General features: G+C 44.0%; 1 protein-coding gene across 1 annotated transcript in view; it reads right to left on the bottom strand.

Moving 5' to 3' along the window:
- The window catches only part of Cand1 (cullin associated and neddylation disassociated 1), a 41244-nt gene extending 32952 nt beyond the window's left edge, over positions 1–8292 (bottom strand). Inside the window, exon 1 of the mRNA NM_027994.1 lies at positions 7878–8292. Coding sequence (NP_082270.1) covers positions 7878–7945 — 68 coding nt within the window. The 5' untranslated portion in view covers positions 7946–8292. The remainder of the gene's footprint in view (positions 1–7877) is intronic.
- Between the last annotated feature and the right edge of the window lie 13887 nt (positions 8293–22179).

Raw genomic sequence — 22179 nt, forward strand, 5'->3', positions numbered from 1 at the left:
GACAGCTGGAAAGTGATCCAGCACACACCCTCCACTGCAAGGGTCCAACTCCTCCTGGTTTCAACTCCATACCACTAACAGCTCTCTTCCCACACTAGAGTCTTGTGGTTCACAGTTACACTTTCTGTTGATGGTTTGCTGTTTAATATAGCCCCCATGCATAACTGGAAGCATATCTAACATTTCTATATACAAAAGGGTGTGGGGTGCCTCCTGGGAAAGTGTGCTAAAAAATAAGCTTCATTCAGGCATATATTGAAAGTGCTATTGACCACGCGTTCAATGTTTAATCAACTATGGAAAATATTCTTAAACTTAAGTAGACATAAAATTATTAATATTTTAACTAATGAAAGCACAGGAACCAAACTTCATAGTCTCCTTATAAGCAGTTGGATCAGGGTAGCATCCATCTGTTGATTCAGACCTGAGGGACTCTCCCAGAGCATGTCATACAGACCGGCCAGCTCCTTGAACTTGAACTTAAGAGGTGAGATTAACAGTTGTTCAGACTCGATTACGTACAGGAATAAAGGACATGCTACAGGAGAGAAAGAAAGAGGACCAGGACTTAAGACTTGAACGCGAGAGCAACTGATCACATATGCGTCCCTGGTCTATTCTTTATTCCAGGGAGGAAGAACAAAAGTTAAGGGCCGTGTCAGTCACAGTGCAGCCAGTGGTAACATCAGGCGACTTAAGCACGCACCTCACACCCCCATGACAAAGGAGCAGCTGCTTAACTCTCCTGACTGGACGCGTGTCCAGTCTTAAGCAACGGTAGTGGACAACTATGAAGTTAGCACAAACTGAGCGGATGCTTCCGTCACCTAAAGCATATTGTTTTCTTGGACTTAAACAATTTCTAAGAACATTCAGTGCAGATGAGGCTATACAATAAAACTATGAGATTCTCCCTCTTGTTAAAGAGTGGATACCTCCTAGCAATTCAGCTTCCCATTGGTTAGGAGTGGTCTCCCCCAAAGGTTTACTGAGATGCAATCACAGAAATGTCCTCACTTTCTGACAACACCCAATTTAAAACTTCCTCAAATAAATAAGTCCCTTCCAGCCGCCTCTTACTGAAGACCCCACAGCTTTAGAGAGGGTAGATGACAGCAGGGATGTCATTAGAAACGTTCAACTGTGCTAACAGTACTTAATATAAACCAGAAGAATGAAGAAAACGTATACTAAACCCATTACATGAGGAGACTTGGGACTTTTCAAAGAGTGACTGTAATAAGCTCAGATATCAAATAAGAAGTTTGGAGTTCAGTGTAGTCAATCAGAGTAAAAAAGAAGCAGCTATGATTTGTAGGGGATTCTATTAGATAGAAAGTGAATGAAGCGCTAGAGGGATGAAGACCAAGAGACTAATTTGAGAAGTATTTCCCACAGGACTACAGGAAGGCTGGAGAAGAGCTGCATCCAGGTGCTATTCTACTTGCAATCTCCAGCAAACATTAATTTAATAAGCCAAAATGAGGATAAACGTTGCTCAGCTGTTAAGAGCACTGACTGCTCTTCCAGAGGTCCTGAGTTCAATTCCCAGCAACCACATGGTGACTCACAACCATCTGTAATGAGAACTGATGCCCTCTTCAGGTGTGACTGAAGACAACTACAGTGTTCTTATATATAATAAATAAATCTTTAAAAAAACGAACAAACAAAAACCCTGGTTGCCTCTAGGGCACACACACACAAGATGGGAGGGCAAAGATAAAATACTCAGCATAGTACTATGCAATTACCAAGTGAACAGAATCTACCGGCAAGACAGTTTACTCATGTGGTCACTAAGTACTTAGGGGTGAGGTGGGGTAGGGTGTGTGTGTCTATGTGTGCACACACGACAGTGTGAACACTCGCACCAGCATGAAGAACTCACATCAAGCTCTTTTCACTGAAAGCTTCTTGAAGAGAATGTACTCGTTCCAGGTAACAGCACAGAGAAGCAGAATCCTGACGTTCAATGAGTAACTGGACCCTTAACTACAGCAGCAATCTAGGTGCCTTAGCTGGAATGCGTGATCTAGCAATCAAGTAGCTTTCAAAGATTTTTCTCATACATTACTACAGAGCTATGAATGAAGCTGGAATAATCTGTCTACATGAGCCAAACTAATATTTGCCAATTTTGTCAGTTGCCTATACATGACATTCCTTTCTCTCCCTTCCAGTACTGACCTCCAGTCACAGCAGATCAACATCAACATACAGGAAAGGCAAGGAAACTGTAACCATCACCTGCCTTAGAACTCACAAGGCAACCAAGATGGTGATTCTTTATTTATTATTATTATTATTATTATTTGGTTTTTCTTTTGAGACAGGGTTTCTCTGTGTAGCCCTGGCTGTCCTCCAGCTCAGAAATCCTCCTGCCTCTGCTTCCGAAGTACTGGGATTAAAGGCGTGTGCCACCACTGCCCGGCTATTTCTTGTTATTTTAAGGTGCAAACTCACCTTTCAGCTCTGCAATAAACCCTCAAGTCCCTCTTACACTCTTGAGAGCCTAGGAGTTTACTAACCTTAAAGTTTCCAAACAGAAACATCTGCTAATATTCAAAACACCTTAACAAACTTTGTAACAAATCACTATCAGCATCATAAATCATTTTTAAATTCCATCAAGCAGCATGAAATTAGTTTTATAATGGTTTCTTGACGGGATTTCTCAACCTTCTTCCGTCTCTAACCTTGGAACTTACAGCCATTTAAGCATTACAAGCTCTCAAAGGAGCCAGCTGTCAGATGAACTAAGAGTGCTCAGGTAAGATCAGGATTCCCTGGGCTGCTTTTGCTGTAGCAGATGTAGGCTCAGTCCCCAGCACCTACACAGTATATCTATACTCAAACACCTGCAACTCTAGTTCCAGGGGATCCCGTATTCTCTTTTGAGGTATGAGGGCACCAGGCACACACATGGTGCACATACACACATGCAGGCAAAACATTCACACACGCAAAATAGTCTAAACAATTAAAAAGGGCTGGAGAGATGGCTCAGTGGTTAAAGAGCACCCACTGCTCTTCCAGAGGTCCTGAGTTCAATTCCCAGCAACCACATGGTGGCTCACAACCATCTGTAATGGGATCTGATGCCCTCTTCTGGTGTGTCTGAAGACAGCTAGTGTAGTCATATACATAAAATAAATAAATGAAAAAATTTAAAACAATTGTAGGCCCCTATTCTTAAGGATTCCATGAACCAATGACTATCCAGCTATAGGGCAAAATATCCCATGTTTTGTGTCATGTGTTTTCTTTTCTCTATCAAATAATTTAACTAGCAAGACCTCACTGAAAGCCCTCCACACACATGGAATCTCTTTGTTTTAATGTTCTCTGTCACTTACTACCTACACCTACATACTGCAGAGATGATTTAACTCTTAAATAAGCTTTTAACCACTCTACAAGCAGATTTTCTGGGACTAAGCAATAACAGCCCAAACTTCTCAGAGCTCTGCTAAAGGATTTCAACATCTCATCAACATGAATTTAGAAGCAATTGAAATTTAAGACCTGACTCAATATCCCTAAGTCACACCCCCAGCACAGAGCAGTCACCAGGAACTCAGGCAGAGACATCCCAGCTCTACTTAGCTGACCTCCTGCAGCAGATCCTTAACCCGATCTCAGTTGCCGTACGGTACCAGGTCATTATCCACTACACCAGAGAGAAGGATAAATAAAACCAAGCAGCTAAAGCTCATAAGAACCGTAAATATTATTATGCAAACAATAAGAGCATTTTCTCTTTTGTTTGGGGTTTTTATTTTTGTTTGTTTGTTTGTTTGTTTTGGTTTTTCGAGACAGGATTTCTCTGTGTAGCCCTGGCTGTCCTGGAACTCATTCTGTAGACCGAGCTGGCCTAGAACTCAGAAATCTGCCGAGTGCTGGGATTAAAGGTGTGCGCCACCACCGCCCAGCTAAGACCATTTTCTTAACCTCTTCGTTCTGTGCAATAGTCTGATCCACTTATAGTAAGGTATATGAAAATGCGTTGTCACAACCAGTATAATCAGTGCGCTTATAAGCCAAGTACCGAGCTTATCCATACCCGAGCTTCCACTGTTTTATCTACAGAATCAGATGATGGCCAACTCTATCGGCCCATTTGTATCCTGGGTTCTTGAACAAACTCCCAATGGTCTACAGACCTACATAACTAGTTTCTATGGACACATCGACTCTAGCTTCTATGGAGGAGTGGTGTCTGAGAAGTAATGAGAGCTGCTCCAAAGCACGCTGACAATGAGGGATGACTTATCTTCTAGAGGTTCACCTGAATTAGCACTCATTATTTTAAAACATCCTTTCCCCAAATCAAAGCAAGTACAGGTGCTATCCACCTTAGACACGGGACACACAAATGTCACCTCGTTCACTGGGTCCCTTTGCTTCATTTAGTCACAACATCAGCAATAGCTTTCAGAACACTAAAATTAAATAGATTTTTTCTTCTTTCTTCCTTTCTTTTCTTGTTTTTTCTTTTGTTTTGCTTTGGTTTTTTGTTTTTTCAAGACAGGTGTATTAGTCAGGGTTCTCTAGAGTCACAGAACTTATGGATAGTTTCTAGATAGTAAAGGAATTTATTGATGACTTACAGTCGGCAGCCCAATTCCCAACAATGGTTCAGTCGCAGCTGTGAATGGAAGTCCAAGGATCTAGCAGTTACTCAGTCTCACGCAGCAAGCAGGCGAAGGAGCAAGAGCTAGAGCTAGACTCCCTTCTTCCAATGTCCTTATATTGTCTCCAGCAGAAGGTGTAGCTCAGATTAAAGGTGTGTTCCACCACACCTTTAATCCCAGATGAAAGGTGTAGCCCAGATTAAAGGTGTGTTCCTTAAACTCGGAGATTCAATCTTCTGGAATCCATAGCCACTATGGCTCAAGATCTTCAAACCAAGATCCAGATCAGGATCTCCAAGCCTCCAGATAAGGGTCACTGGTGAGCCTTCCAATTCTGAATTGTAGTTCATTCCAAATATAGTCAAGTTGACAACCAGGAATAGCCACTACAACAGGGTTTCTCTTTGTAGCCCTGGCTGTCCTGGAACTCACTCTGCAGACCAGGCTGGCCTCGAACTCAGAAATCTGCCTGCCTCTGCCTCCCAAGTGCTGGGATTAAAGGCATGCCCAACTAATAGATTTTTTTCAATTAAATGATTTAAATTCCACAAAAATATCTTTTAAAATCCTAAAGTTTATGCTTAAGTTTGTTTACCTTTTCTGTCTTAGTGAACAACACCGTTACCAAAAAAGACCTATACTCAAGATTTTATAACTACACATAATGCAAACCTCTTATAAGTAAAAATATAATCTCAAGTTAAATAGATTCCCCAGGACCTCCCAATTTACAGCAGAGTCATAAAGGTTTGTACCAGGCCAACTCCTCTGTATTTCACCATGAGAATAGTCTTTCTTCCTTCTGGAAACATTGTCTTTCCTTACAAGCATGTCCAAGCTTTTGACATTGTGGCATGACATTGCCACTTACAGAGTTCATCCAAGAAAACCACACACGTCAAAAAATATCCTAGCCTCACAACTTTGTGCTGGGCCACACTAACAGCCATTCTGGGGCCATGGGTGCCTGTCCCCAGTACTTTATACATATTAGATATCACATAATGCTACTTATACTTAAGTCTGTCTACAAATCTTCTGTCAATTTCAAAGCATTTAACCACAAATCAGAACTAAACTTCTAATGGCTTTTAAAAATGATGTGCCTATATAATGAAAATATTAAAAAGCTCAAATGCGCTACTTTATTTACTCTTCAAAAATGTTTAATATTTAATGTACAGAGTGCTCCCATCCCAAAGAGTTAGATGGCTGAAATGTAATTTACCTTGCCTGCATGCATGTCTGTGTGAGGTGTTGGATTTCCCTGGGACTGGAGCTACAGGCAGGTGTGAGCTGCCATCTGGGTGCTGGGTATTGAATGGGGTCCTTTGGAAGAGCAGTCAGTGCTCTTAACCTCTGAGCCATCACTCCAGCCCTTTATAAAAAATGTAATAATGTTAAGTTCAGGGAAGTTACTGTTACTAAAGATAACATTCACCAAATTCTAGAAAGGTGGCATAGTTTTGGCAGTGCCTTGGCTCACTCTAAGGTAGAAATCCCCGTAATTTGGCATCAAGGCATCCTTATTTCTTTCATAGTATTTTCAAAACAAAAGAAAAACCCAGGTGTACACTTTTTTTTTTAAATGGGAAATTACTTCAGTCAATAGTTGTATATACAGTGTCACCACATGAAATAATTGTAGTCTTTCAAAAACAATCCAAGAGTCTGTAATTAACAAAACTGCCTCCAAGCAAAAGTTAAATGGAATCAGAGGGGAAACTCAGCACTGCTACAGGAAGACGGGGAAGACACCCCCAGGGAGTGACACCCACACCTTATACAACCGAGAGCTTACAATCCTGGCTGTTTCATTCATTCATTGACAACGTCAACTGTGAGTGAGTGAGCAAGGATCCAGAAGGAACCAGGCTCTCCCTCGTCCTCAGCAGTCTAAGTGCAACCCCCTCCACCTTCACCTGGAGATCCAACCCAAGCTTCAAAGTGCTCCCGACAAACACGCCACTCTCTCCCCACATCATCCTCAGGGGAAACTTTTTTAAAAATGGAAATGTAAGACTCAGAAACTCCATAGGTAGGTAGGTATACATACATATATATCAAATTCTTGGTGGTTTGGAGTCAGAGAAACGACCCTGTATGTAGTTCACTGCGCACTTATGACTTTACCTAGGAACAAAGGCATTATTTTCCCCGGAGTTCCCCTTTCACCAGTGGGAAAATTGCTTCAGATAGGATTTGGACAAACCTTCAGGTGTTAAGAGTTCACAGAACAAAAACCAAGCTCCTAGACTAATTTTAACCAAAGATTACTTGTTCTTTAGTCTAAATGCACACAAAACTGTACTATGGCCCAAGGCATTACAGAGGAAAACTTAGGTATCAAAAAAATAGCCTTTTTTCTTTTGACAGAGGGCTTATTTGTGAAGGATTAGGCGTGGTGTGTGTGTTAACAATCAGTGTAGCATGAAAAAAACAGACGAGGCGACTGTGTGAAAATATAACACCTTCGATATGCACGGGACTAAGAACCAATGGTCCAGGTCTTGCAGAACACAACTCTATGATTAAGCTTCATGGCTCACCAGCCTCTCTTTTCAAGATTGGTTTGCTTGGCAATCCAGCCCTCTGGCCATGACTCTGTATAGGGATGTGAGACCGAAACCCCAAGATCCTGCGTGGCTTTCACTCGGCCGGAGAAAAGTGACAGGGATGCTGGCGGGAAAACCCTGCAGGCCAAGTTTCCCCCCCACCAAGCCGGGCTCCCCTCCCCCTTCTGGCCACCTTCGCCAAAGAGAAGGATCCAAAGAGAAAGTATACAATCCAATCAGCGAAGGCCTCGGAGAAAGTTGATCGTGGCACCCATTTCCCATCCGCGGGAAAAAGCCAGGCGGCGGCTGAGTGGCTGGAGAGCGGCAGCTTGTCCCCCAGCGCCGGGATGGCCTGGCGCCTCGGGAGGGCCGGGGACTAGGCCCGGCCACCCGCCCGCCCGGGAAAAACTCCTTCCCTCCCGCGCAGCCCGTGCCTTCGGGCCCGGGCGCTACCTGGGACGCGTCCCTGGGGGTGGACAAAGGATGCGCCAGGGACGCCGGGACGCGGACCAGCCCCGGGCGGCCAGAGCGGACAACGGCCTAGCGGGGAGATGGGGGAGGGGGTGGCTGGAGACCCGCCGGACCGAGGGGTGGGGCAGGGCCTGTCGCGAGGCCCGGGCGGCGGCCGCCCTCCACCTCTCCCCCACCCCGAGGTGGGGCGAGGGTCGGATTTCAGCCTCACCTGAAGTCCTTGTCGCTGGATGTCATTTTCTCCAGCAAGTTGGAGATGTGGTACGAAGCGCTCGCCATGTTGCCGGCCTCGATCCCGCCTGCTGGCTCAGTGGCTGCTGGGCCCCGCGGCCGGGGCTCCTCCTCTCCTTGGCGGCGGCGCCCGCTTCCAGGGTCGCACCGCGACGCGGACTGGGGAAGGCGCTCCGACGCGACGTCCAGTCCCCGGCCAGACGGGGATGGGGAGGGGAATGGCTGCCCCGGGGGGGAGGTAGGGGAGGCCGAGAGTGAGTGACGGGGACGGCCTAACGACGGCGCTGCTCGCGGGGCGCCGAGCTCATGGGCGGCGGGACGGACGGCTTGGGCCTCGCCGGGAAGCCAGACACTTGCGTTCGGGCCGCCTCGCTCCCACTCCCTCCGCACTCGCTCCCTAGGGCAAGAGGCCAAAGCCCGCCTCCTTCGCTAGGAGGGCGGGGGCGGCCGACGCAGGGCGCTGCGGGGAGGCGGGGTCGGAGGTCACCGGGGCTGCCCGGCGCACTCTGCGCAGTCGCGGTTTACAGGGACGCTCCCGTTGGCCCGGCCGGCTGTCTGTCTTCGCACGGGCCGCCTTTCGGGCGGAATGGCAACGCCTCGAGGGGCTCTTCTCGCGAGACCTTAAAGCGACGGTTAAAGGACGGGCAGTGAGCGTCCAAGGCCGGAGTTCTGCAAACGCTCCTTGCTCCTCCCTGCGACATTAAGAAGGAAGGTCTATGCGTTTGAAAGCGCGTGGGGCTTGTGGGTGATGATGCTAAGAGCTGGCCTGGAGGCCAAGGGGTGCAATGGAAAAATGAGCTCTCTTTCCGAACGGTACGCGTGGCCGAAACTGTCCCCTAACAACCATGCTGTATGGTTGCCACGTGAGAACTACGACTCCCACAATTCAATTGGGGACACACGAAGGACGTGATTGGCTCTTTGAACCTGGAGTTTCTTTATTGGTTCCCGTGGTCGGAGAGAATGCTGGGATTTGCAGGCAGGCAACGCGGGTTATGCTAAATAAAATCTTTCCATCGGCGTGTGCTGTTTCTAAAGTGTCTGTTTCCCTGAAAACATCGCCCACTCCCACCCCCACCCCCGTCCTCATGTTGTTTTGGGCAAGCGCCTTGCAAAATTCAGTGTTTTGGTAGGGGCCTAGTCGAACCTTAGTACTAATCTTTGCTCCGCTAAAAGGCCTCAGGGCCACAGTTTGGACGTAATCCTTTTATTCATCCCGGAGCCACTTTTTTTCTGTTCCATTTAGGTCCTAGTAAGGATTCTCTCCCAATGCCAAACATGGATGGTGCACGCCTCTAATCCCTGATCAGTAGAGGCAAGTGTAGGAGAGCCTTGTGGGTCTCAAGTATAAAAGCTAGCTTGGTCTCTAAATCGAATCCTAGGCCAGTTAGGGGTATCTAGTGCAAACCTGTCGCAAATAGGGGAGGTGGTGGGGAAGTATCATTGCAGATTGTGCTCTGAGCCTACATCTTTCAATAGTCGGCTTCTGTGCACTTAGTTATGAAATCTAAGTTTTCCTATGTGCTCGGATACACCAACACAACCACCAGAGATCAGAGGTGACATGTACAACTGTTTGTTTACTCTCCAAGTTTCCCTAACCGTTCAGTATTTCACAAATAGCCCAAAGAAGAGTTGGAAGGATCAGAGATTTAGGTTTGGTTTGCTTTTCTGAGATAGAGTTTCTCTGGGTAACCCTGGCTGTTTTGGAACTCAATCTGTAGACCAGGCTGATCTCAAACTCAGATCCCCCTGCCTCTGCCCCCCTGCCCCTCTGACCCCCTGCCCCCCTTCCCCTCTGCCCCTCTGCCTCTGCCTGCAATATTAGGATTGAAGCTGTGTGCCACCACGCCTGGCTAATAATTTGTTTATTTTACGTGCATTGGTGTAATTCCTCCATGTGTATCTGTGTGTGGGTGTCAGATCCCTGGAGCTCCAGTTATAAACAAGTGTGATCACTGAGGGTGTTAGGACTTGAACCCCTGGTCCTCTGGAAGAGATGCTCTTAACCATTGAGCCATCTCTACAGCCACCTCCTCCATAAATCTGTAAAATAGCTCACTAAGCCGGCCGTGGTGGTGCACGCCTTTAATCTCAGCACTGGGGAGGCAGATGATGGATTTCTGAGTTCGAGGCCAGACTGGTCTACAAAGTGAGTTCCAGGACAGCCAGGGCTACACAGAGAAACCCTGTCTCAGAAAAAAAAAAAAAAAAAGCTCACTGATTCCAGATACTCCCAATCCCAGCAAAACTACCTGATTTTCCCCCCCTTATTTGCTACATTCACCAAATAACAGTATCTAAAGAACTATTACAAAATATTGTTTGGGCTCAGAGCACATTTATTGCCGCCCCCCCCCCCCTTTATCGTTAGTGGGCTTTGTGTAGGCTTTTTCTTTTCCACAATGCCAACCATCTTTCGTTTTCACCAACTCTATCACTATTAGGCTACTTTTCATCAAACTTTATCATTTCAGCTCCAGTTTTCATAAGCTGGGGACAACTTTTACACAATATTTAATATAAACCCCCCGACATACACAAGCAGAAACGATTCAGAGACAGCTGCATCACCAAGGCCCACCCAGCATGGGCGACAGCTCATGAAAGCTGGGGAACCTGGAGCACACTGCACAGCTGCAGGCAGCTCAGTCAGATGGAGAGTGTTCTTTGCAAGTGACTCTGCTCCAACCTCTTCCTGGCACCCTGCTAGTTTCTTCCAGGTAGTCATCTTTTTGCAGCCTTCCACTTCTCGGCATCTTCTTTGCAGCTCATCTTCCTTCTTTGTTTGGGGGGGGAGGGGGGTGCGGGCACTTTCTGCTTTTGTTGCTTACTCTGGTAGGGAAGGGGGTGGGCTAGTGAATCTGTTCAGTTTCAGGAACTTCCTGAAGGTATTTTGAGTTGTTCACATTCCTGTTTAACAAGCTTCCTACAGGACTGAACGTTTTAATCTCGGAGGAAGCTGTTACACAATTTGGAGTTCATAGATTCAGCTAGATTGGACGCTAGTAAACGCCAGGAATCCTCCTGTCTCTGTTTCCCCAGGACTGGATTACAGTCCAAGACCAGCCCAAGATGTAAGAATTTTATGTGAATTTTAATACAAGATGGAGATGAGTGTTCAAGTTTAATGAGCATGTCCTGTTCCTTGTGCTGTCACCACTGTCTCCTGTGTCCTTGTCACAGTGTAGGTGCTCCATGTTATTTTGTTTTGGTTTTGGTTTTTTGGTTTGTTTTTTTTTGGGGGGGGGGGTTGGTTTTTTTTTTTTTTGTTTTTTTTGTTTTTTTGTTTTTTTGTTTTTTTGAGACAGGGTTTCTCTGTATAGCCCTGGCTGTCCTGGAACTTACTTTGTAGACCAGGTTGGCGCCCCAAACTCAGAAATCTGCCTGCCTCTGCCTCCCAAGTGCTGGGATTAAAGGCGTGTGCCATCTCTGCCTGGTTAGCACTCCAGATTGTTAATGCTGGAAAATGTCCCAATATCTTCAACTGCATTTTCCTCAAAGTCCCATTTGAGCCTTCTGTTCTGATCTCTGCCTAGTAGTAAAATTCTGAGTTTAGCTTAATCTAGACTGACTTCCTATTGCAGCCAAATCTACTTTGGCAAAGGGATTAATTTTTTTCCTTACTGTTCAGTTGAAGAGGTATTCCATATTTGTAACAGTTGCATTCACTTTCCATCTTGAGACAAAATGTGTGAGATAAACAATTTAAAAGAAAAAAAGTGCCAGGCAGTGATGGTGCACGCCTTTAATCCCAGCACTTGGGAGGCAGAGGCAGGCGGATTTCTGAGTTCGAGGCCAGCCTGGTCTACAGAGTGAGTTCCAGGACAGCCAGGGCTACACAGAGAAACCCTGTCTGGAAAAACAAAACAAACAAACAAAAAAATTATTTTGACTCATGATTCCATAGGTAGAGGAAAGGGTGAGTGCTGTCTTCGAGGACATCCCAAGGGATATAACCTATAAGCTTTGTTATCCTGCGGTTGTTTCACCTTCCAAGAGCATTAGTCACCAACCTTCACTGACTCTGTAGTCAAGACAGGCCTGAAGCTGTGATGAACGTGAGATCCTGATTAAAGAGATGAGTTCACTCGCATCCCCTCTCTGTCTCACGTCTTCTCGCTGGCCTTCCACCATTTTATGATAGAAAGCCCTCCCACCTGCTGAGGCCACAGTTTAGGAATCCCTGCCTCCGGAACCACAAGACTTCTATTGCTTGTAACTTGCCCAGTCTGTAGTATCCTGTTATAGGCCCCCCAAACCAACCAAGGTTCTGGTTTAGACCAGTGGTTCATACAACCATTTCCTTCTGCTTCTAGATCCTGTAGGGCTGGGAGTCGACTGCAAAAGGAGAGACGAAAAATTCTTTGGTCATGGCACAACTTTATCCCCGCTGTTCATGCTGTCACTGGCAAACACCCAACACCACGACCCTTGTGAAACGCCAGGCTGCGCGCTGTTTACCATTGTGGCTGTGCACTGTTTAACGTTGTCTCGGAGATCACCCCACTGCCCGTTCCCCCGTGATGAACTCTGTCTGAAAACATCTATAGGCCTGCAGGTGGCAACAGCACTCCTAAATGGGAAACTTCAGATCATCGAAGCCGGATGTACTTAGAAGGATGCGTCCATGTCTCCCACTGGGAATCCATGAGTCTTCACTGCACCGAATAGAAGGGATGCAGAGCCCTGCCTAGTCAGCCTCGCCCCACCCCGCCATGTCTCTGTATTTCTCTTCTGGAAGAATAAGGAAGCGGTCGCGCCCACCAACACAAACACACTCTTTGTTATTTGATTTTTCCTAGCTCCATTTTCAACCACAATGTCATCCCCCTGCTACCCCGCCCACCCTTAGTGACTTCTGGATTGACCAGAAATCTCTCTGGAACCTTCCTTTCATGGAGAGCTTTTCATTTCCTCCTTGGTCTGTAGTTGACATCATTATTGTTTATGTAGTGAATAGGAAAAGAGAGACCCAGCCCTTCCAGCCCATCAGCTGTTCTTCCATTTCCTGGAACATCCACTCTCCCTGTGAAAGCCCCAAGGATAGGGGGCACTGGTGGGAGGGAACACTGCCTGACTATAGACTGGTGTTAAAAATATGAAGATACATGTAGCATGGTGGCCCACACCTTTAATCCCAGCGTTTAGGAGGCAGAGGCAGGCAGATCTCTGTGAGTTCAAGGCCAGCCTGGTCTACAAAGAGAATCCAGGACAGCTAAGGAGATCTGTCTCCAAAAACTTGCATATATATGCATGTGTGTATAAAATATATTATATAAAAATATTTGTTATATATAACTAAATAAATTTGTTATATAAATTATATATAATATACATGAATAAATATTTATATGTGTATAAATATATTTGTTATATAAATAATATTTGTTATATATTACTAAATAAATGTGTTATATAAATTATATGTATGTATATATGTATGTATATATGTGTGTATATATGTATGTATGTATATGTGTGTGTGTATATACTAAGATACATATACTAAGTTACATTACCTGTAATATTTTCAACCCTGGGACTTTTAAGGGGACTGAAATTCCCTCATTTTACACTTGTGTGGAGGAAGTGTGGACTGTGAACGTATAATAATGTTGGTATTTGATACCAATGATTTTAAGAAAGGTACTAGGACCGGGCAGTGGTGGCACACGCCTTTAGTCCCAGTATTTGGGAGGCAGAGGTAGGCGGATTTCTGAGTTCAAGGCCAGCCTGGTCTACAGAGTGAGTTCCAGGACAGCCAGGGCTACACAGAGAAACCCAGCCTTGAAAAAAAGAGAGAGAGAGAGAGAGAGAAGGAAGGAAGGAAGGAAGGAAGGAAGGAAAGGAAAGGAAAGGAAAGGAAAGGAAAGGAAAGGAAAGGAAAGGAAAGGAAAGGAAAGGAAAGGAAAGGAAAGAAGAGAAAAGAAAGGAAGGTACTAGGGCTGGATTAATCTACCTACTATCTGACTCCTAAATGATTTCCTTGGCTTATCTTCCCAACCAGCTCTCTGACTGTTCGCCATCTAGAGACCAGGCAGGTAAGATAAAATGAAGTCTAATCGAAGCCCACAGGTTTTTCACTAAAGCGACCCTAATATGTCAGGAGACAATGAAAAGAGTCCATTTGTGGGCTTGCCACCCTTCTGCCCTTGGGTTTCATTTCCCAAACTGTAACCTGCAGTGAGCACGTTTCATAAAACGTTAATAAAACATTGTTCTCTTGTCCTGAATTCATTCCCCAGTCCCATAAAAAACAACACGGAAACCGCATTTCTATCTGCAGTCTATGCTGTTGGCGGTGGCAAAGGCTGGCAAGATGGCTCAGTGGGTAAAGGAGTTGGGCGGTGAGTTCCCTCCAGATGACACACATAGTGGAAGGTGGAAGCACACTTACAAGTTGTCCTCTGACTTTCATGTGCATGTGACTCTCACAAGTGCCTCTCCCCCACATTATTATTTTTTACTAAAAAACTTAGAAAACTTTTATTTATGGGATGTTTCACAACATTTAATATACAAACGTGTATCCTGAATCCCAGAGAGAAACAAGGAATACCCAGTGCCAGATGCTGGACATATTTGAGCACAGTTTAAAGCTGTAGCTATTTATCATCTCAAGGAATAAGAACACACCATGTCATTCAGTTTTGAAACCATTGTTCTCTTGATATTTTTCTCTAAATTGAATGCTGAATTCTGATGGGTAGGAGATCCTTGGAAGAAAATTAATCCAAAATATATTTTTAAACATAATCTTCTACCAAGTAAATTTGGTTGTCATGATTTCCTACATTTGTTGTGAATTGAGTTAAAGAAAAGAGAGCTCTATTTATTAAAGTAGTTATTAATTTCCTAGATAAGAGGATGTCTCTCTGATTGCCAAAGCAGATGGGTTAAGAGAGGAAGAAAAGGGCAATTTTGATTTGTGTTCGGGAGCAGACAGCTTCACACTCAAATAGACACAAGTGCTTCCTGTTATGGATCATTCACCAATAGTGAATTCACCCTAGATGTCAAAAGAAGCAAAGGTATTTAAGACTAGCGGTCAAGATTTATTTCAAACGGATGGGAAACAACCCAACAGCTAGTTTTTCCTATGATCTATTCTCTACCAAACAACTGCTAGAAGCTCTTGGTTAATTTCTAGTGGTCCTCTAAATCAAATGTAATTGCTATTCTCTGAAGGAATTATTCTCGAGGATGTGGAAATATATTTGCGGCATATTAGTGGAAACTACAGAGGTTATTTATGTCCTTAAGGGGCTCCCTCAAATACCTATCATTCCAACGTTGTGTGTGACTTTTATGTCAGGATTAGCGATAAAGGAAACGGCATACATTCCTGTTATGAATTACTAAGAGAGTTCTTCTAGGATGCTTAGGGCAAATACAATTAAGACTGTACACATGTCCGGCTTGTCATTGCTTTGGACACAAGGACACAGAAGATCTGCTAGAATCCAGCACATGTGAGGGTTTTCTTCAACCATAGATACTGTGTGGATGATGCCCCATCCTGTTGTTTAAAAATATATTCTTCTGCCTGGAGAAGTGGCTCAGTGGTTAAGAGCACTGACTGCTCTTCCAGAGGTTCTGAGTTCAAATCCGAGCAATCACATGGTGGTTCACAACCATCTGTAATGGGATCTGATGCCCTCTTCTGGGGTGTCTGAAGACAGCTACAGTGTACTCATATAAATAAAAGGAATAAATCTTAATACACACACACACACACACACACTATTCTTACTACCAAATATGAGTTTTGACTTTTTGAGAAAAAGTGTTAAGGGACACTTACAGAGAGATCATCATAAACCTGCAGATAGGGAAGTTTTAAACTTACACCAAAGGAGTCTGGAAAATAGTAATTTTTTAAAAAGATTTATTTATTTATTTATTTATTTATTTATTTATTTATTTATTATGTATACAGAAGAGGGCACCAGATCTCTCCAGAAGCCAGTGCTCTTAACCACTGAGCCATTTCTCCAGACCCCGGAAAATAGTAATTTAATAAAAGTAAATGTAAAGGAATAATAAAGAAATTGAGTGCCCCCCACTTCTACTCTCTGACAGGAGACACAACGAGGCCAGCCGACTCACACTCCTGTTTGTGTGACTTCTCCTATAGTGATGGACTGAATTTTTGAACTGTGAGACAGAATAAACCCTTATTGAGAGAGAGAGAGAGAGAGAGAGAGAGAGAGAGAGAGAGAGAGAGAGGAAGGAAGGAAGGAAGGAAGGAAGGAAGGAAGGAAGGAAGGAAGGAAGGAAGGAAGGAAATAGAGAAAGAAAGAAAGAAAGAAAGGAAGAAAGAAAGAAAGAAAGAAAGAAAGAAAGAAGGAAAGAAGGAAGGAAAGAAGGAAGGAAAGAAGGAAAGAAAGAAAAGGAAAGAGAGAAAGAAAGAAAAAGAGAGAAAGAAGAAGAAAGAATGGAAGGAAGGAAGAAGCAAGCAAGCTCATAACTTCCATTATGGAGGGAAGTCAGGAAATGAAGCAGGACAGGAACTCAAGCCCGGAAAGAAGCTGGAGGTGGGGCTGACACAGAGGCAGTGTGGACTGACACTGACACAGTGGAGGGGTGCTGCTTACTGGCTTGTTCCTTGTGGATTTTCTCAGTTTGCTTTCTTAGACACCCACAGGACCACAGTCCAGGGGTGGCACCTTCCACAGTGGGCTGGGACCTCCCATATCTATCACTAATTAAGAGCATGTACCACAAGCTTGTCCACGGGCCCATCAGGTGGAGGGGTTTTGAGGTTTCCTCTTCTCACATGAGTCAAGCTTGTGTCAAGTTGATATAAAACTAGCCAGCAACCATTTATATACATGAATTTGGAAAACAGGCACGTTCCTTTACCATATGGCCTAAAGAAAACACTATGAGTTACCACTCATTGCACTTCCGGGGAGTCATAAACACGTGTTAGTTCCCAAAAAGCCACATTGGTTTTCTGTGGTCTACTTAGTTTCAATCTTTTTTTTTTTTTTTTTTTTTTTAAAGATTTATTTATTACATGTAAGTACACTGTAGCTGTCTTCAGAAACTCCAGAAGAGGGCATCAGATCTCGTTACAGATGGTTGTCAGCCACCATGTGGTTGCTGGGATTTGAACTCTGGACCTTCGGAAGAGCAGTCGGGTGCTCTTACCCACTGAGCCATCTCACCAGCCCTTAGTTTCAATCTTAAGCCATACCACTATCTAAGATTAGTGCAGAAGAAAAATATTTATTGATTGAACTATTACTTTTTATCACTTTAATCAAGCTCTAAGACAAGGGAAAATGCCTGCAAAGCTCATTTGAAAAGGGACTAGAATTCATAGAATGTAATCAGCATATACAATGAAATAATAATGTATGAATCCTTATTTTTTTAAGATATGAAATATGTTCAGCTGGATGCATCAAAAAAGAAGCTACAGGAGGGAAATAAATACCTATGTGATGCTAATATATACTTATTAGAATAGCTAAACTTGAAAGTTGAGCATACTGGGGCTGGCGAGAGGGCTCAGCAGGTAAGAACACTGAATACTCTTCCCAAGGTCTTGAGTTCAAATCCCAGAAACCACATGCAATGAAATCTGATGCCCTCTTCTGGTGTGTCTGAAGTCAGCTACAGTGTACTTGTGTATAATAATAAATAAATCTTTGGGCCGGAGCAAGCAGGGACTAAGCGAGCGGGGCTGACCCGAGTGAGAGGGCAGACGTGAGAAAGCAGGAACGACTGGAGCGAGCAGAGGTACTAAAAATTCAATTCCCAACAATCACATGAAGACTCCCAACCAACCATATGTACAGTTACAGTGCACTCATATACATGAAATAAATAGATACATCTTTAAAAAATGATCTATTAATAACAGTCCCAAGTTGGAAAGAATCCAAAATGTCCGCCAAGAGAGTAACACATAAATTAATTATACCATGCAATGGAGACTTTGCTGCAATGAAGAGGGATGAGCCGTGAGAAGAACACACCACAGTGGGTGAATCTCAGAATAACTAGTGGGCATCTGGAGAAAGGCAGAAAGCAATCGTACTGGCTGGTTTTGTGTGTCAACTTGACACAAGCTGGAGTTATCAGAGAAAGGAGCCTCCCTTGAGGAAATGCCTCCGTGAGATCCAGCTGTAAGGCATTTTCTCACTTAGTGGTCAAGGGTGGAAGGGCCCATTGTGAGTGGTGTCATCCCTGGGCTGGTAGTCTTGGGTTCTCTAAGAAAGCAGGCTGAGCAAGCCAGGGGAACCAAGCCAATTAGCAGCATTAGTCCATGGCTTCTGCATCAGCTCCTGTCTCCAGGGTCCTACCCTGTGTGAGTTCCTGTCCTGACTTCCTTTGGTGATGAACAGCAGTATGGAAGTGTAAGCTGAATAAACCCTTTCCTCCCCAACTTGCTTCTTGGTCATGATGCTTTATGCAGGAATACAAAACCTGACTAAGACAGCAATAATTTACAAATCTACTCGCTGATTGTAGATAATTGTAGAAACCTCACCCTAATCTGTAGAGACACAGAACAGCTCAGGAGCTGTCGAGGAGATATGGTGGAGAGAGAGCCTAACCATTAAGGAGCTCCAGGATAGCTGGAAATGGTAGACATGTTTATACTTTAATTTAGTAGTGATTGCACATGTGTATACAGATGTCAAAACTCATCAACACCTATACTTTAAAACTATATTGCTTATTGGACATCGTGTTTCAATAAAGCAGTCAAAATAGTGAAAATAAAAACACGTCACTTGAAAACGTAATTATTTAGACTATGAATGTCAAAGTGTCTGTGATTTTCTTTTATGTATGGCTCTCTCCCAGGAGAGAGTATTTGATCTAAGACGTATGACTAAGTCGTTGCTAGACCTGAGGGTGTAGCTAAGAAGTGGAGTTCTTGCCCTAATCATATGCACAGGCCATGAGTTTGAGCCCCAATACGGAGAAAACATCTTTAAAGTGAACAAGTCATTGCTGCCCTGTTAAATGGTCCACACACGTGCACACACACACACACACACACACACACACGTATTATCAAGTACTTGAACATAGAGTGACTTTTGCTGTCTGTGTTCTAGCCATATTCTCAGGCACTCCAGTGCAGCTCATCTTGGCTCGTGTGGTCCCCTTCTGTTTCCTATAGCATGCTATAGTGCAGGTTGATACAAAAATCCCTCCTCTAAATCACATTAAATCTGCATTCATTCAAATGCTCGCTAAATGAGAATAATATTAGTTGTATTCACTTTGTAGAACTACTTGAGGCTTAAAGGAGAGAGTTGTAAAACACTTGTCACAAGGGAAGTGCTTTATAATTGTTTTGGTTTTAGAAACCTCAATTAATTTTTTTTCCAAAAGAGTAAGTCTACTTCTCTATTAGCAAAGGCTTCCCCCTGCCGTAGATTTACAAATATTCCAATTTTTTAATATAGGAAAGATTGGGAAACATTTAAGATTTATATTTCATTATTTTTGAAAATTTGCCTATTTGGTTTTATGTGCATTTGTGTGTGTGTGGAGTGAGAGTGTGTGTATGTGTGTGAGCGTGTGTGTGTGTGTCTGTGTGTGTGAGCATGTGTGTGCGTGTGTGTGTGTGTGTGAGCATGTGTGTGTGAGCATGTGTGTGCGTGTGCGTGTGCGTGTGTGTGTGTGTGTGTGTGTATGAGTGCAGGGAGGTGCCTGTGGAGGCCAGAAGAGGGTATCAGATCTCCTCGAGCTGGAATTACAGGTGGTTGGGAGCAGCCTGATGTAGATACTGGGGACCCAACCCAGGACGGTTTGGTCCTCAGATGAGCTGAACAAGATCCTTGCTACTGAGCCACCTCTCTATCCTCAGCTACATTATTCTGACACCATTTTCTTTTTCATTTGAATCTTGCTGGCAAGTGAAATCTGGGTTCGTTGTCCTCCCCACTCTTCCACTGTTTGTGTGGTAGTTAATAATCTTCAACAGGCCGGGTGAGTTAGACTAGTTACTTAACCTCAACATGCCTTAATGTGTTTTGCTACAATTGGTAATAATAATAATAATAATAATAATAATAATAAATAATCTAATTCTCTGTCTGTTAGCCATGAACTGAAATTGAAATTTCTCATTGCCACATCTCAGGTCCACTGCTCTTCCTGTCTTTAGATTCCTCTAAACGTTTCCACGCCTGGGCTGCGCTCTGCTCGTCCCACTTCTCAACCTCCTCTCTAGGTTCTGAGTCAGTACCTTGCCAGCATTTCTGAATGGCTTTGGAAGTTCGCGGGTCCGTTGTATGTTACCTACTGTTTGCCGTTGTCTCTGGTACGTGGAAAGAAGCCTCTAAACGGAGCAAGAGTTTATTTAGTTCTCAGCTTTCAAGGGTTCAGTCGTGATCCACCAGCCCTGTAGTAACGGCCTTGTGTTAAGACAGAATTCCCGGACAGATCTTGGTTGGTTCAGAAAGCAGAGAGAAATGCATTTGATAGAAGGGACCCTTCCAGGACATCTCCCTGGGGACCTCTTTCTGTCAACCGTGCACAAAGTGTACCACATCCGAACAATCCATTCAAGTGTGAATCCCCGAATAGACAAATCCACCGCAGAGGTCAGAGATCTATTGACCTAAGCGCTTCTGAATACCCTCCCTGTTCATGTGTCAGTCAAGCCTGGAACACATGAATGTTCCAGAATCAGTTCAGATTTAAGCCGGGACAACCCAGAATAATCACTTAAAAATATGTATATTTAAGGCCAATAAAATATATATGTTCAGGTTGCCTCCAAGACCTTGGGGCTGGACATATAGCACAGTTGATGAGTGCTGGCCTCTCCTGAACAAATCTCAGGGTGTCGTCTCTTAATATGTGGGCTGAAGATGAGGGAAATATTCCTAGGTATTTATTTATTTATTTATTTATTTATTTATTTATTTTTGGTTTTTCGAGACAGGGTTTCTCTGTATAGCCCTGGCTGTCCTGGAACTCAGTTTGTAGACCAGGCTGGCCTCAAACTCAGAAATCCGCCTGCCTCTGCCTCCCAAGTGCTGGGATTAAAAGCGTGTGCCACCACCACCCGGTTTCCTAGGTATTTATAATGAGAAAAAAAAAAGGCACTAAGAATTGCAATCTTGCTTTTTGTTAATTTTCTTGCTCACCTTGGGCTATTTTACCTTTTCTCTGAATCTAATCATAGAATTTCATTTCTGATGATCTTTCCGAATATCCAAGGTAGCTCAAAATGTGCTAGAGTTTCTGGTAGCGACTGGGTTTTGTGCAGACTTAGGCATCATGTCAGCCACACCTTAGCTCATTTATTAAAGAAACAGAACGGAACGGTGACATCCCGGAGAATTCACTACACCTTACCGTTAATTCATTAATCAACACTTTGGGAAATGTCATTCATCAAGCACTCTAATTACAAATCCACATAATTGCACTTGATGGGACTTCTCCGTCGGCAACATCATCCCTTATAAATCTTCCGCAGAGAAAAGGAACACATCAGAGCACTTTCTAAAAATCAAGATGTATTATCCGCCTATCTAAAATTAGGCGGGGGCTGGAGAGATGGCTCAGTGGGTAAGAGCACCCGACTGCTCTTCCGAAGGTCCAGAGTTCGAATCCCAGCAACCACATGGTGGCTCACAACCATCCGTAACAAGATCTGACTCCCTCTTCTGGTGTGTCTGAAGACAGCTACAGTGTACTTACATATAATAATAAAATAAATAAAATTTAAAAAAAATGGCCCCGTGGGCTTATATTAAAAAAAAAAAAATAAAATAAAATTAGGCTTCTCTGGAGGATGTTTTTTAGTAAATCCTTCCTTCTGATCACTTCCCCCTCTTTTCCTGAGTGCCCAGGAAAGCCTCAATTGCTCGCCCTAGAGTCTTGCTCTTGCTCATCTTCACGTTGCTCTCTCTGTCTCACAGTGTGTGGTTTTTCCCTACTTGGAAGATTTCTTTTTCTAGCTCTCAACTTTAAACATCTTTTCAGTTCTCTCCGAATTCTCAAAGATTATCAATAGCTACTTAGTCACCACCAATATCTACAGATAGATCAAACTGCTGGCACCTTTGGTACCGACTACACAGACCTTGGAATAAGTTGAAGGTGGACACAGTTTACCATGTTATGCCTCTGATTTCCCATTTCCTCTCCATGATATTGTAAGATCCTGAACCTTGGTCAGTGGTACTTACTTTGAGATGCCCCCGACACACCAAGACACAGATCAATGCAAAAGCAAGAGGTTTATTTTCTGGTTTATTTCGGGGTTGACCTTCAATTAGTCCCTCAAGGCG

Source organism: Mus musculus, chromosome 10, assembly GCF_000001635.26.
Source record: "Mus musculus strain C57BL/6J chromosome 10, GRCm38.p6 C57BL/6J".
Lineage (NCBI taxonomy): Eukaryota > Metazoa > Chordata > Mammalia > Rodentia > Muridae > Mus > Mus musculus.